This window comes from Pinus tabuliformis, chromosome 7 (assembly GCF_031772625.1).
Source record: "Pinus tabuliformis cultivar Carrire ecotype Pingquan chromosome 7, CPIR1, whole genome shotgun sequence".
Classification (NCBI taxonomy): Eukaryota; Viridiplantae; Streptophyta; class Pinopsida; order Pinales; family Pinaceae; genus Pinus; species Pinus tabuliformis.
This window is the reverse complement of record NC_142293.1, coordinates 673423098-673438699: the sequence shown is the minus strand read 5'-3', so window position 1 is coordinate 673438699 and position 15602 is coordinate 673423098. Positions and strand designations below refer to the sequence as shown.

Genomic DNA, 15602 nt, shown 5'->3' with positions numbered 1-15602 from the left:
TTGCCAACCTGTTCTACATCTCTTACAACCATACAAAATAAGTTTATACTCCTTAAGTATTTCTTTTCAATGTAATATTTTTCTGGTCTGTGTATTGACTGAAACAAACTATCTATACCCTTCACACTGTTTTTTTCTCTTAATCTATTTGTCATCTTCCAATATGAGGATATGCTGTAAATAGTCTTCTCAGGATAGGGTGAAATCATATTTTAATATTTGTTGATGGATGGGTGGGTGGTACAGTTATGGTATTACAAGAGTCATTGAAGATGGCAATCTGCTGGAGAAAGGAGCAGTCAATGTTTCAATAGTTCATGGTCAACTGTCAGAAGCAAGGGCCAAGGTAGATATGCCTATGTTTAATAGGATGCTAAAGGCTGCTTGTGCCTAGTTTGCACCATCATGCAAAGAAAATGGTGTGAAGAGATGGAACTTGACATGCAAAAGACAGTATATAATGACTCAATTATGTTCTCTTCCATTCACAAGGAGAAAAGTTGATATCATAATTATAATTTTCTTCTTTTGCAAAATATTTCTGTTGATCCCTTCAACTTATGCACTGCCAATTGCAAAGTTTTTATTCTATGGATGTCTTCTTGTGGCTATCAGGTCTTTTAGAGATATAGGTTTAGCTATTGTAATTAAGAGCATTGTTGGAATAATAATCAGTTGGATATTTCATATTTGGTCTCTTGGAATAGTTTCTATGACTTTAAAATTTCCTCATTCGAAAGTTAGTAGGATGCCATCTAGCTGCATGATTATGGCATAGAAAGAGATGAGCACATGCCCCAAGCAAGGGCCAATGTAGATATGCCTATGTTTAATAGGATGCTAAAGGCTGCTTGTGCCTAGTTTGCATGTTTATATATGAATTATAGAATTCACCCTTCCCCACATTAATTGTCAATCTGGGGCTCGTCTTGTTATTTCAAGGCTACCGTGCAAAGTCTATGTAGGCCACAGTTTCCCTACCTAGCATTGAGCATTCAATCGACAATATAACAATGTGTAATAGCAAGCAATAACAGTAACAACAATTAGAGTAACAACAAATTAAGATTCACAGCAACACAAACTTAATGAACCATTACAACGATAAAGAAATAATCACAACAGAAATAAATCTACACACACCACTAATCCAACAACACTTGATCAGGAGAGTGGGCCCGACTCTCTAATAAGGGATGTGGACATGAAAAATGGTGTGAAGAGATGGAACTTGACATGAAAAGGACAATATATAATGACTCAATCATGTTCTCTTCCATTCACAAGGAGAAAAGTTGATATCATAATTATAATTTTCGTCTTTTGCAAAATATTTCTGTTGATCCCCTCAACTTATGCACTTTCAATTGCAATTTTTTATTCTATGGATGTCTTGTTGTGGCTATCAGGTCTTTTGGAGATATAGGTTTAGCTATTGTAGTTAAGAGCATTGTTGGAATAATAATCTGTTGGATATGTCATATTTGGTCTCTTAGGAATAGTTTCTATGACTTTCAAATTTCCTCATTTGAAAGTCAGTGGGCTGCCATCTAGCCGTATGTTGTTTTTTCCTTCAGTGATCTAGATTATGGCATAGAAAGGGATGAGCACACACTGCAAACAAAACACACATTGCTATAGTAAGTAAATAAATTTATTAAGGTGGAACTGATGACCACAAATGTAGGTCAATGGGACTGAAGAGTATAGTCAGTATGACAACAATGTGTGAGTGCAAGCGCATCTCCTAAAAAAAATGCTAAAGATAACATATAGAGAGAAAGAAACCAGTGGTAGTGCTTCCGCGACACATATATAAGAGACCATGTTATAATACAAAATACTCAATAGTCTATGACATGATACAAAATCATAATGGCCTGCTAAAAAGGAATGAGTGAGTGAGATGGTAAGGTCTGGTAATGGAGGTAGAGATTTTAGGGCTCCTGAGTCTACTGACCAATGGTGAGGGAGGCCAACTAGGTACTGGTTTATTGTCAAAGTCTTTTGGGGCCAATAGTGGATCCCACAGTATGATCTTGGGGGGATGTATGAGCGAGGGATATTCCTAGCATTCAAGGTTGAAAAGAAGAAACTCTGAATAGGTCTCTGGCTGCTCCTATATTGAAATCCAAGTTTTATTAATGAAAGAATGGCAAGACACTCTACAATATTCAATGGATAAGAATGGTGGTAACTATTTCTGAGAAGAGATGTGTGGCTACTCTCATTTGCAAAAGGCCTCTTTAGGAAACTACCTTAGAGACACTCTCTTGTGGTTGTGATTTGTTATTGCTTTAATGAGATTCTTACTTATCACCCTGGACCTATTACTCTCCATCTTATCAATTGCATACTTGTGCTCGCCAATCTTCACACATTCAGTGGTATATGATATATCAATTCTTGTGCCTTATACTCACGATCTAAGATATAGTGGTATATCAGTTCTTGTGCCCTAAGCTCTCGATCTTAGATGTGCTAGACACTGTTTCATGATGTTGAAATTTGGTAGCTCAGGGAGAAGTTCCCTCCTTGGGGAAGCCCTTCTCACCCTAAAGAGACCCTACTAGCCCTTGGAAGAATTTAATTTGCACATGGGAAAATATTATTTTTAATGTGGAACCATGACAACACAAAAAGTACAAGTTGGCCTGGAAGAGGAAATTCGACCCCCAAGACCACATATAAATAGACATCACTTGGCATCACTTGGAGGCATCACATCACACATTCATCTCTTCTTCATTAGTTCGATTTGGTCTGAAATTGCAGGGTCCGAGTTCACACGTGTGAAGGAGAGAGAGGATAATTTTGTTGACCAGCGTTGACTTGGGAAAGTTTGACTTCATTTGAATTGGATTTGGATCTGTTTTGGAGGGTCGAGTTGACTGGGACTTTGACTAAAATTTTCTAGGCATCTTGGCAAGTGTTGATTGCAATTTCTGAGCTAGGGTTTCCGCAGGTCAAACTTTGACTTTGACCAGATTTTATGGGTAGACTTTTGGGACTGTTTTGACCAATTTTTACCAAGCAAGGAAGGCCACATTCTTTGACAGGTTGATCAAACTTTTTGGAGCAGATTTGACCATTGAATTTGGACTGGTTAGGGCTGCGTTGATTGTTATTGACTTTGACGAAAAATTTGTAGAATTAAAGTTTGACCATAATCAACTTTTATGCTCAAAATTGATTGGATATTGGTTGGTTGACTTGATTGGTCAAGGCTTACTATTTTGGGTGATTGTAAAATATATTGGATAATTGATTGCTATTAGAAAGAAGAATTGTTATAAGTGATTGTTACAACATAGAACATTGAAAAATTAACATAGTATCAGAGCTGAGGTGAAGACAAGCCCAAGGAGACGAGCAATCACCCATTGAAGATATGTTATCCACTGCTGAAGAACACTTGACTTGGTCAGGATGTCCATGTTAGTTTTTGTAGCATCAGATGTGTTCTAGTCACGAAACTTGGTGGAGAGGCTAGAATACATGAGATCTCCATAACCCAGAAATCGTTTTTGGAAATTCCACCTAGAGATGACTTAATTAGATTATTAACCTATTTTTTAATGTTTCTTAAGTCTAAACTTAGGAACACTGGTTAATTAATCAAAATTAATCAAGTCAAGGTGAGAATTCTCTAGAAACTCACACGAATCGACTCCGATATGATCCTAGCCCTTGATTAAGTTTTAATCTTGGTCGTTGGTGCTCCAACGAAGGATTATATTAAATCGATGGGCAATTGGAGAACACACCAGAGACACTTGAGAAGTTCGATTTCCTTGGCAGATCGATTTCCAGAGAGCAACAATAGTTGCCAAAAAGCTAGAGATCGAAGCAGAGACAATGAGGGGTAAGGAGAGTGATCTGGAGGAAGTTTTCCAAATCCGGAGAGGCATTAGTAAGTGACGGAAGTGATCCACATAGAAGCATCGCAAGGACTGCGCAGTAGCTGAAGTAGAGAAGTTCGATTTAGCTGAGGAGGAAGTCGATTCAGCGTTTAGAGGTCGGGAAAGTCTTCCAGAGGGTTGGGGAGTCACTTCTAGCAGCAGCAATAGGCAAGGCAGCTTGCTCAGAGGCCGAAACTGAGGCACACGTGTGAGAGGCAGCGTTGGGACAATGCAGAGGACTTACGTAGGGGTTTGGACGACCAATTTTTCTGGAGGAAGCAATGTTAGGATTGCTTGTGGGGTGACATAATTTTCTCTCCAATTATTTTCTGTCAGATACTCATTGTTTGGAATCTAGAAGTGATGCTAGGGTTTTGATTTTTTTTGAAATGTTAGCATTAGATGGATATTTTATTGCTTAGAACTGTGTAAAGATGTTACCTAGTTACTACATCTAATCATGTCAAAACATAATTACTTTGAGATAACTGTGCCTCAACTCTAGGCCCATAGGTACTAGGAAATTAAGGTGGGTAGTGTAATCATATTCCCTCCATACTTATCACTTCTAATCAATTTCCTTACATTTCCATCTCATCCATAAAAATCAATATCCCCTAACTTATGGTTAATTTTTCAAATATTATCAAAAGGGTTACGACGAAAAAAGAAAGAAAAATAATTCAGGCCTTAACTAAATCAAGCCAAAAAAAAGGCTAAAGTGGCGAAGAGCATTAATAAATAAAAGAAAAGGAAAATAACTACTTCATTATGCCCCCCTCCCCTCATAGTCTTAAGAGCAAAATGCCTATATAGAGCATAAAAAAGTACTTTGAAAAAATTAAAGAAAAATAAAGAAAAATAAGAAAAATAAAAGAAAGGGGAAGTGTGTAGGCCAAAATAAAAATTCTCCCTCTCATAAGGTTTTGCAAGTAAATGAAGATACTTAGCCATAGTCTAATACCAAATACGCTAGTTGGACCAGATATAGGCCCTCCACATCATAATATGTTTTTGAAAGTTAATCCATGGGTTAATGTTATGAGCATAAATATATTAAATATTTTACATAGATAACTCATAAGTAAATAATAATTAGTATAAATGAAAGTACAGATCTCGAAAGACATGACTGTTAATGAAAGAGCACACTGCCTACGTATAATAAAGAGCCCTCATTTGTAAAATCATATCATTTTCTCATACATTACTCAATATATTATTACCCCTAAAATTTATTTCTTTATTGTATTCCAAATATTTTGGATAACTTGTGAGCCAGGTTTAGTTATCACATTTGGTATCGAAGCCTTCATTTATGTGTTAGAAAATCGGAAAGGCAGAAATATTTTCTCTTGATGATAATTATTTGTGATATTCTTACGATCTTATTAACTTTCTTATGTTCTTTTATCTTTGTTTCATCAAGCAATTATCAAAAACAAAACATGAAGATTAGGGACACCAGATGTAGGTGGACAGCCAGGGCTAAAACCCCTATATAGGGAAAACCCAGTCAAGAACTCTTCATTCAGTAATTCAAAATGAGTTGGACCAAGACCCTAGACCAACAGAGCTTCCTCCTTCATCAAGTCAACCTTTCAATAAGATATAGCACCCTTCAATAGTCTCTTCTTGTCCAACAACTTCAGCTCAGCAATGACCCAGAAAATTTGACCCTAGTTACTGCAGCTACTGCAGAAATTTCGGCCTCCCAGTGACTGCAGATTTTCGGCCCCCTGCAACACTTCCAGATCTTCATATGTGTGAACTTGGAGAGAAATTTCGGCTTTTAATGCTTGTGAGAGACCACCTCCTTCGCTATCCTTTCCTCTTCTTCCTTAGAATTTCGCACTTTTTCAACTTTCTGCAACTGCAGATTGAATTTGTTGTGAGTGAGTGACAAATGAAGTCGAGTAGTTGCTTTTATATAGTGATTCTGCTGCCCAGTTTAGGCCAACTTGTCCAGTTTGAGTCCAACTTGGTGGAGGAGGCCTAATTGACGTAATTTACATTAAAATAAATTTCTTTCTTGACAAATAATTCCCAAGAAGGGTTTCTTACAATATGACATGGACAAGGACACTTGACATAAACCCTAGAGGTCTTCAATGGAGACCTTGACCTAAAAACAATTGACCCAAACATGAAACCCATGCTTTAATAAGCCAATTTATTTAATGATAAAATTTATTTTTCTTTCTTTTGATAAATATATTTCATTATGACTCAAGTACAGTTATGAAGACCAACATTGGTTACACTCTTCAACATTCTGATCTCAGCCTTTGGTCACCAGACCCTTGGTCATATTTTGTCGCCCTTAGCAACAAAACCATTGTCTACTTTTGGCCACAATATATTTCAGAGCTTCTCCGAAACCTGGCTTTTGGCCAATTCATTCACCATTTACCAGTTACTATAATTTTAGAAAAGAAAAAATGGGTTTCACAGCTATCACTGTCATATGGTTTGCTTCAGCAGCCAGGCATAATTTTTTTTGGCAGTCCGTACAATATTTCCATACCGTGGTCATGCCAATCTGTTCATGCTACTCCCTACACCCACTGTTGCACCCATTGAATAATGCATATCGTCCATACATAGCTGTAACTTGTGCAATTGTCTATCATACAACATCGTACATCCATTGCCAAATTTTTATAATGCATTCTGTACATTGTTGTACATCCATCTACTGTTGTCTGTATCATGTTCATAATTGAATTAGTTAATTTAATAATTCGTATAGTTTAATTGAAATTCAATTGACGGTCCATATGATAGCTGCATATTTAATTGTTGCTCCGTATTTAATTTGTTGCTTTTGCAGTACAGCCCCTGCCACCAGAAAGATAAGAGATTGACCTCATTTAGAATGTCACTTGAGCAACAAATCTAGTGAAATAGTAGTCTGTGGTGGACGTAAGGAGATTTGTTTAGGTGCTTGAAGGGTCGTAACATTTTGGTTAAAAAAATAAAAATCAATTATTAGATTAACAAAACTAAAGTTTGGTCTATTAAAACAGAGGGAACTGTACATATATTTTTTTGACCAAAGTAGCATAATCTAATACATATTGTGACCAAAAGTATATAGAAGTTGAAGAGTAGTATATTGTGGAGATATATTAACCTTGTAATTATAAACTGAAGAATGACAACAGTGAAAAAGTACAAATGAGAAAATGAGAAAATATTATTAAAACTTTATTATATTTATTGGAAAATTATAACTAGTGGAATCCAAAGACATAAAGGGTAAAGTCTAAGGTCCAAGGATTATTAAAATAAATCCTTAACTTATGTCATGCCCCCAATTAATAATTTTACTAAGGAAATCCTCAATTTTGCAATTTTGGTGATTAATATAATATTTGATATATAAAACTTAGGAGAAATAAGTTGTGGAGGTTGAAATTAAACTTTGATAAGAAATAAAGGTTAAAATTATGAGAAAAAGGGAAAATTAAGTGATGATAAGTTGTGGGGGGGTCACTTAAGAAGGGCACATGAAAGAGGGTTAAGCAAGGGGGTCGAATTGGTGGAGCCCACAAGAAAGGTTGAGCAACAATTATAAAAAGAAGGGAAGAGCCTCATTTTTGGATCATATTGGCATTTCGTTTCATAATTGGAGAGTTTGCTTGAGCTGCTTAGCCAAGTCAACCAGTGTTGTTTAGCAAAAGGAATTTCTAGTCGGGGATTCCAGTGCTTCTTCAGGGGACTTTGAGTGCCACTCAAGGAGAGAGCTTGTAGGTCGATTTTTGTATCTTGTGTGGAGTTTGCAGTATTTCTTCATCCTTTGTGAGTTTTTGGAGGATGCAATGGAGGATTTTGCTGGGGTTTGAGGAGCTAGCATTTGTTGTCTTCCGGGCTGGCTATTTTGTGGAAATTTTCGCTTGAGGAGGACGAGTTGTTTTTGGGAAATTTCCGGGCTGGAAGTGCTGGAGATTTGTGGGCCGAATTTTCTCTTCTTTGGACCTGCGCTGGGGTTCACTGATTGTTTCCTGCGTAGAGGCTGAGCATAGATGTTTGTGGGTTGTTGAAGCTGATTATTGCCGGGAGTTTGAAGAGGAAATTTTGGTGGCGTTTGGAGGTGCTTCACCTTTTGGAAGTTTGAGTTTTCTGTAGTAGTTCGATTTCTGTGGCTCACTCATTGATTAGGAAAAGCTACACACAGATTTTGGGGTTTCAGTGACTTGTGGATTCAGCTTGAGATTTTTCTAGGTTTTGTTGTAATGGGTGTGAGGAGCCTCCTCCTCATTTTCCAGAATTTTCGGAGTAGTTTTGAGGGGTCATTTTACAATTTTCCTCTAGTAGCAGCAACAACAACAAAAATTTTTGGGGAGTGCGTTTGGGTAGATTGAGCCATTTCAGTGGGAGCTTGCTTTTGCTTAGATATTCACTTGGGTATTGCATGCTCCCCAAGTTCTATCATTCCACTCTATTGTACTTGGTTCTAGTTGGAAAATTAATAAAATGGCTTAGATTTATGGCTGCTATTTTATGGTTCATTGATCTATTTCTGTTTGTGAAAATTTGTGCTTGCACTGGATTTCCTAGTTGTAGCTTAGTGCATGTCTTTGATATTCATTGTATTTCCTAATTTGGGATATTACAGTGGTATTAGAGCATGCTCTTGACTAGCTGTGGGCACAAGAGCAATTGATGTCTAGACCCTTTATTGGAATGGTCTACCATACTAGAGGCAGAGGCAGAGGTAGAGGAAGAGGACGTGGAAGAGGAGAAGAACTTGATCATTTTTCTGATACAAAGCTTGATAATGCCAGAATACACATGGAAGGTCGGGATGGAAATGGAGGGAACAGACAACCTAGGCAAGGACGACAAAACCAAGTTATGGAGGAGTTGCTGAGGGTAAGTCTGTGTGAGGAGCCGCCTCCTCATTTTGCAAAATTTTTGAAGTAGTTTTGAGGGGCCATTTTACAATTTTCCTCTAGCAGTAGCAACGACAACAAAAATTTCTGGGGAGTGCGTTTGGGTAGATTGAGCCATTTCAGTTGGAGCTTGCTTTTGCTTAGATATTCACTTGGGTATTGCATGTTTGCATTAGCAAGCCCAAGTTCTATCATTCCACTCTATTGTACTCAGTTCTAGTTGGAAAATTAATAAAATGGCTTAGATTTATGGCTACTATTTCATGGTTCATTGATCTATTTCTGTTTGTGAAAATTTGTGCTTGCACTGGATTTCCTAGTTGTAGCTTAGTGCATGTCTTTGATATTCATTGTATTTCCTAATTTGGGATATTACAGTGGTATTAGAGCATGCTCTTGACCAGCGGTGGGCACAAGAGCAGTTGATGTCTAGACCCTTTATTGGAATGGTCTACCATACCAGAGGTAGAGGCAGAGGTAGAGGAAGAGGACGTGGAAGAGGAGAAGAACTTGATCATTTCTCTGATACAAAGCTTGATAATGCTAGAATACACATGGAGCGTGAGGATGGAAATGGAGGGAAAAGACAACCTAGGCAAGGAGGACAAAACCAAGTTATGGAGGAGCTACTGAGGGTAATCAACAGATGCTAAGGTAGGGTCAATTAATGATGGACATGATGCAACAAGTGATGGGTCTTCAAGTTCAGAACTAGCCTGAGCACAAGCACAATGGTGATGAAGGTTCCCGAGCAGGAGGAGGAAGCCATCACACAAATGAGTGTCCATTCCAACAGCCACATACTCCTACACATGGTAGGGATATCCGTCCCACTATGTCGCAGTTCATGGAGGAACCAGAGAGAGAGAGAGGGAACCAAATCCTGTTGCAGAGTTGGTGCATTCCATGGAGACGGGGATTGATGAGTATGAGGAGTTAGAGCCTAGGGTTCTACATGCCATGTCTCTTGGGGAGTTTATTCACTTGAGGGAGAGACGCAAAACCAGAGCTGGGACATCTTATAGAGGAGGACAACCGAATCATGAGATGCAGAAGGTTGCAGGGAAGGTCACACTTCCATATTTTGATGGGTCAGCCAAGAGCTCAGCTAAAGCGTGGGTCTAGAAGCTGGACACATATATCCTTAAAAACCCCATGCGAGAGACTGCTAATGTTGTTTGGTTTTCCACCATGCATTTAGAGGGAGATGCACAGGAATGGTGGTACCATGGCTTGATCACTCTTGGACACATACACGTCACCTCCTATACTGAGTTCACCGGGAGGTTGATTGAGAGGTTTGATGGGAAGGATGTAGAGTTGCACTTCAAGGAGTTGGCATATTTGAGACGGACTGGTAGTCCTGGAGCATATATAGCGGAGTTCCAGCATTTGGCTGTGATGGTTACAGATATTTCAGAGACCCGGTTGATCATGTTGTTCATTGAGGGGCTAGCTGATCCCTTACGTGGTTGGGTGAGGGCTTATAGGCCTACTACACTGTAGGATGCCATTTCGAGGGCCAGAGATATGATTGATGCCTTGCCTAAAACCAAGGTCCCTATACCTGCCAGGCACACTGCACCCCAAGGGGGACGAGACACTAGACAGGTGCATAGAGATGTTGGGCGAGGGAAGCTAGATGATGAGACTAGGAGGGACCTCCGAAGGAGGAAGTTGTGCTTCACATGTTAGGAGCCGTGGGCACCAGGGCACAAGTGTGCCAAGGGAAAGGCACATTACATTGAGGTATATTCAGATAGCGAGCCCGATGATGAGATGGAGCAGGAGATTGACACAGGAGATGGAGGACCCCAGTCCATGGGAGGTGGACCACCACCACCACCACCACCATAGGGAGGAGGACCACTTTTGCCTACTGGAGGAGTTATTGCTTCGCTTCGGGGAGTCCTGAAGTATTTGACCCTACGTATCAGGGGCACAGTGCAGGGACAACGTGCTTCAATGCTAGTGGATAGTGGGGCTACCCACAATTTTATTGATGCTCAGATGGTGGAGTGGAGAGGCATACACACAGATACTTTTGAGGGATTTTCAGTGCTTGTTCCAGGGGATTGGACCATGCAGTGCACTAGATATGTTCCCAACTTGACCTTGACCATGGGGAATTATTCGATGACAGATCATTTCTTTGTGGTTGATGTGCCAGACACTAATGTGGTGTTGGGTGTTCAATGGCTATATTCTCTGCGACGCGTCTCCACTGATTGGAAGAAATTAAAGACGAAGTTCATGGGACTAGATGGGCAACCAATATTATTGAGGGGCATGCACTCATATCCACCATAGACAATGTCAACACACAAGATGGAGGTTGACTTGAGGCGTGGGGACATAGCAGGGGCAATAGAGTTGCACATTTTTGAGACATGGAAGAAACAACAATCACATCCAGATATTTTGGCACTACTAGAGAAGCATCTGGCTGTGTTCAAAGACATTCCCCCAGGACGTCCACCAAATAAAGGGTTTGAGCATACTATAGAGCTGGAGGAGGTGTGCATGCAGTCATCGCTACACCCTACAAACATCCCAAGGTCTATCGAGATGAGATAGAGAGAGCCATACTGGAGTTGCTGGCTTTGGGACACATCAGGCCCAGTTCCAGTCCCTTTGCTTCTTCAATTGTGCTGGTGAAGAAGAAGGATTGGACACTTCGCATGTGCATTGATTACAGGGCCCTGAATAAGAAGACACTAAAGAACCAATACCTGATTCCGTGCATTGATGAGTTGATGGATGAATTTAGAGGAGCTACACACTTCTCTAAGATGGATTTGCACTATGGATATCATCAGATTCAGGTGAGGGAGCAGGATATCCCAAAGACTACATTCCGATGTCATTACGGGCATTTAGAGTTCTTGGTGATGCCCTTTTGGCTAACCAACGCATCGGCTACTTTCTAGTCTTGTATGTAACATGTGTTCCGCAAGCAATTGCATAGATTTGTGCTGATATTTTTCGTTGATATTCTAATTTACAACAGGACATGGGAGGAGCATTTGCAACACTTGGAGGAGGTCTTGTGCATCTTGGAGGAGCAATAGTTCTATGCCAAGATGTCCAAGTGTGAGTTTGGTTTGATAGAGATGTTGTATTTGGGACATGTGATTGGAGAGGATGGAGTCAGGGTCCATCAGGAGAAGATCCGAGCTATTTTGGATTGGCCTACGCCCAAGAATGTGACAAACTTGCAGGGGTTACTAGGCATATGCACTTATTATAGGCAGTTTGTGAAGGGATTTTCCTAGTTGGCAACACCCCTCACAGACTTGACGAAGAAGGGAGCGTTTGAGTGGACAGACGTGGCACAAGAGGCCTTTGAGCGCCTCAAGTGAGTGATGAGCAACTGCCCGGTTTTGGCTTTACCAGATTTTTCATAGCCCTTTGTACTAGAGTGCGATGCATTTGGAGAGGGTATTGGAGTAGTGCTAACACAGGTAGGCCACCCGATTGCATTCGAGAGCCGGAAGCTACAACCACATGAGAGACTGTATCCTATCTATGATAAGGAGATGTTGGCCATAATGCATGCGTTGGCCAAGTTCCGACAATATTTGGTGGGCAATAGGTTCAAGGTGAAGACTGATCACAACAGTCTTCGATTCTTTTTGGAGCAGAAGGAGCTTCAAGAGAGGTAGCAGAAGTGGGTGAGTAAGATACATGCCTTTGATTTTGAGATTGAGTATGTCAAGGGCAAGCATAATGTGGTAGCAAATGCACTATCTAGGAGGCCTGCGACACTCTCACTTATGGACATCACCCAGGATTGGAAGGCACAATTGCTAGTAGAGTACTCCAAGGATTGACAAACATGCGAGATCTTGGATGGTACTTTTGGGGATGACAGGTATCAGGTGATGGATGAGGTCATATATTATAAGGACAGTGTAAACGCCTCCTCCCACATTTACCCAAATTCACCAGCTTGCCACGGTAAACATGAGACGAGTGTCACTATGACATGACCCGACCTCCAAGTTCTAGTTAAGGAAGTGGGGCCTACAAACTGAACACTTACTGACATCCTACAGGGACTACAGATCACTCAGGAGTTGAACAACCACCCCAGGTGATCAATCCTTAAGCTGGAACCCTTTTTCTCTGACCTAGCACCCCAACTGCATGCACAACAAGGCAAGAGTGCGGTTATGAGGCCCCAACCACACGCACAAGCCTGCTTCCATGCAGTTATGACCTAAATCCTCCAGTTTTGAGCATGCGGTTCCATGATCTGTGCCACCTTTTCAGGCTAGCTTCCAGACCACTGCCCAGAATTGCCTCTAACTTTTCAGAATGTAATCAAAGGTGATGACAAATCCAACCAATCAAAACTCACAAAGAACTTGACTCAAAGATGCCTAATCCATAACGTACATTTCGTCAAACATATGGTAAACAAGTAAGCTACAGGTCATGAATGCATATCTAATTATAAACTTGTAGTCCTCATCTGAGAATCACCAAGAAGGCTCTAAGCCCTCTCCAACTAGCTACAATAACACTTGTTAGTCCATGCATTCATCAACTATTCAATAACTTATCAAAACATGACAAGAGCCATAGATAGAATACATCATATAACCAACAAATAGCCAGAATAGAAACCATGGCAAATCAACGATAATATCAACATCAAAACCAATACAAGTATTCACAAACCATAGTAGCAAAATAACTCTTATTAACATATGAAAATGCCAACCAAGTCAGGGACTTCCACATACCACCTGACCATTGATTGGGTTGAACCAAATCTCTCTTTCAGCGAATCACACCCGCACCGTATTACAAGCATGAATATGGGATCTCGTGGAATAAACCAAGACAAACCAACTAGGGCATCTAGCGACCAAACCACCTCATCCTCAACCACAATGATTCCACCTCTGTAGTCCATAAATCACTAACCTCAACTACATCGATCTCTACCCAAGCTGTCCAGGGCTCTGAAAACTAGTAACTCAACCCACAACCTTCCAGGGCTCCAGAGCGTTTTTTTCCAACCGTGGCTCCAAGGACTAGTAACTCAACCCACCAAGGGCTTCAGAGTGTTTGTCCCAACCTACAGTTCTAGGAGCTAGTAACTCAACCCAAACTGTTCTAGGGCTTCCAGAGCATTTGTTCCGACCCACAGCCATCGGGAACCTAAGCACCAATGAGAGAAACAAGTGGAAAAACCCACAACACCATTTGTTAATTTTAGTTAACAATGGTACTATGCTTTGCACAATTACTTCAATGTTCCTTTAGCAACCCAATGACAATTTCCAATTTAGTTTTCCAATAGCAATCACATTGACAATAAGTGTAGATAGAACATGAATAAAAAATTGCAAAAGACAGGCCAAGACAAGAGAACACCAGATTTGGCAAATGCCAAGGAGAAATCCCAGGATGGGGAAAACTGTTTGATCAATTCTTCTTATTATTATATCAAATGTTCAATAGAGAGCGTACAATAAAGTCAAAAATTGACTTGGCAAATGATAGTCAAAGCAACCCTGTCAAATCTGTAATTTTTCTGCAGTAGTCAACAACCCTAACCAGAGATTCAATGCTGGTCAAAGTAGCAACAAAATGTCCTCAAAGCAGCTTAGTCATACCCAGTCAAACTCGGCCTGAACAAGTGGTCAAATTCAGCGCAACACAGTCCCAAAGCTAGCAGCCAAAGTTGGTTGAATTTTACCTTGGAAATGTGTGGTCGACCTGCAAGTTATCTTTGCGGTCAAAATGCTCAGACCACCTCGGTTTCTGTACCAATGATACAGCCTGCCCAAACAGAAAACTGCCCAAAAGATCGAACTCAAATTCTGCCTAGAAAATCAAAGTCAACGCTGGTCAAACTGCAGGAGAAGTCTGAAATTTTCAGCCTTGTAATTCTGTCCTGAAATTTGTCCTCTTTGCCACATGTGTGAGAGAAAAGATATGCCCAATAGCTATACGAACCAATGAGAGGAGAGAGAAGAATGTGTGACTGAGTGAGGTGCCAAATGAGGTTGGAGGTCACTCTTATTTATACACATCATTGAGGGTGAAGTGACATGTTTCTTGGGCTTCATGAGCCTACATGATAATGTGGCCGACCTTGACAATTTGCACATTTGTGGGCATAAATTCAAAAACACATTTCTGCTTGTCCAAATTTGATGATCTTTAGGTTGATTTTGGTCCTCTCGAGAAGAGGAATTTAATGCAATCATCATCTCCATCAAATGAGCTGTCCAATAGTGGAATTTGGCTCTAGTTGCCAGTTTTAACGCTCCCTCTCAATTAGGGATAATTCCACTTGCCAATCCATCATGCCATCCTGTCATCATGTACCATCTCTGCATCTCATCTCAACTCTGCTGAACAATGATGTAATAATGAAGAAGAATTGATCGAGAGTGAGTCACAAGACCTTGCCACTCTCCACTGACAAAAGTCAGTCCAGGGGTAGAACCCCAATCAGATTTGATCCTGAATGATCAAGTTGTTGAACACCATGCATCCTAGACATAGGGAGTACGATAGTACACGATGCGTCCATTTGTAGTGCTATGGTCCCTATCCACTTTTCCCAACTCATTGGCTAGATGAGAGGTACTTCCCATGAGTCTCGAACTACATGGGTAGGATGTATGCTGGGGCATTCGTAGGAGAAGGTGAACCACTCATCCTTCTCATATGCCATAGGAGAAGTTGAACCACTCATCCTATGCATATATCATCAATCGTAGGGGAAGGTGAACCACTCATCCTATGCATATATCATCAATCGTAGGGGAAGGTGAAC

The 15602-nt window shown here is 40.4% G+C and overlaps 1 protein-coding gene across 2 annotated transcripts in view; it reads left to right on the top strand.

Annotated features, from left to right (window-relative positions):
- The window catches only part of LOC149249255 (uncharacterized), a 267470-nt gene that overhangs the window by 130528 nt on the left and 121340 nt on the right, over positions 1-15602 (top strand). For both annotated transcript variants that reach the window (XM_089456206.1, XM_089456207.1), the window contains exon 3: positions 247-346. In XM_089456206.1, the coding sequence (XP_089312332.1) occupies positions 247-346 (100 nt within the window). The remainder of the gene's footprint in view (positions 1-246; positions 347-15602) is intronic.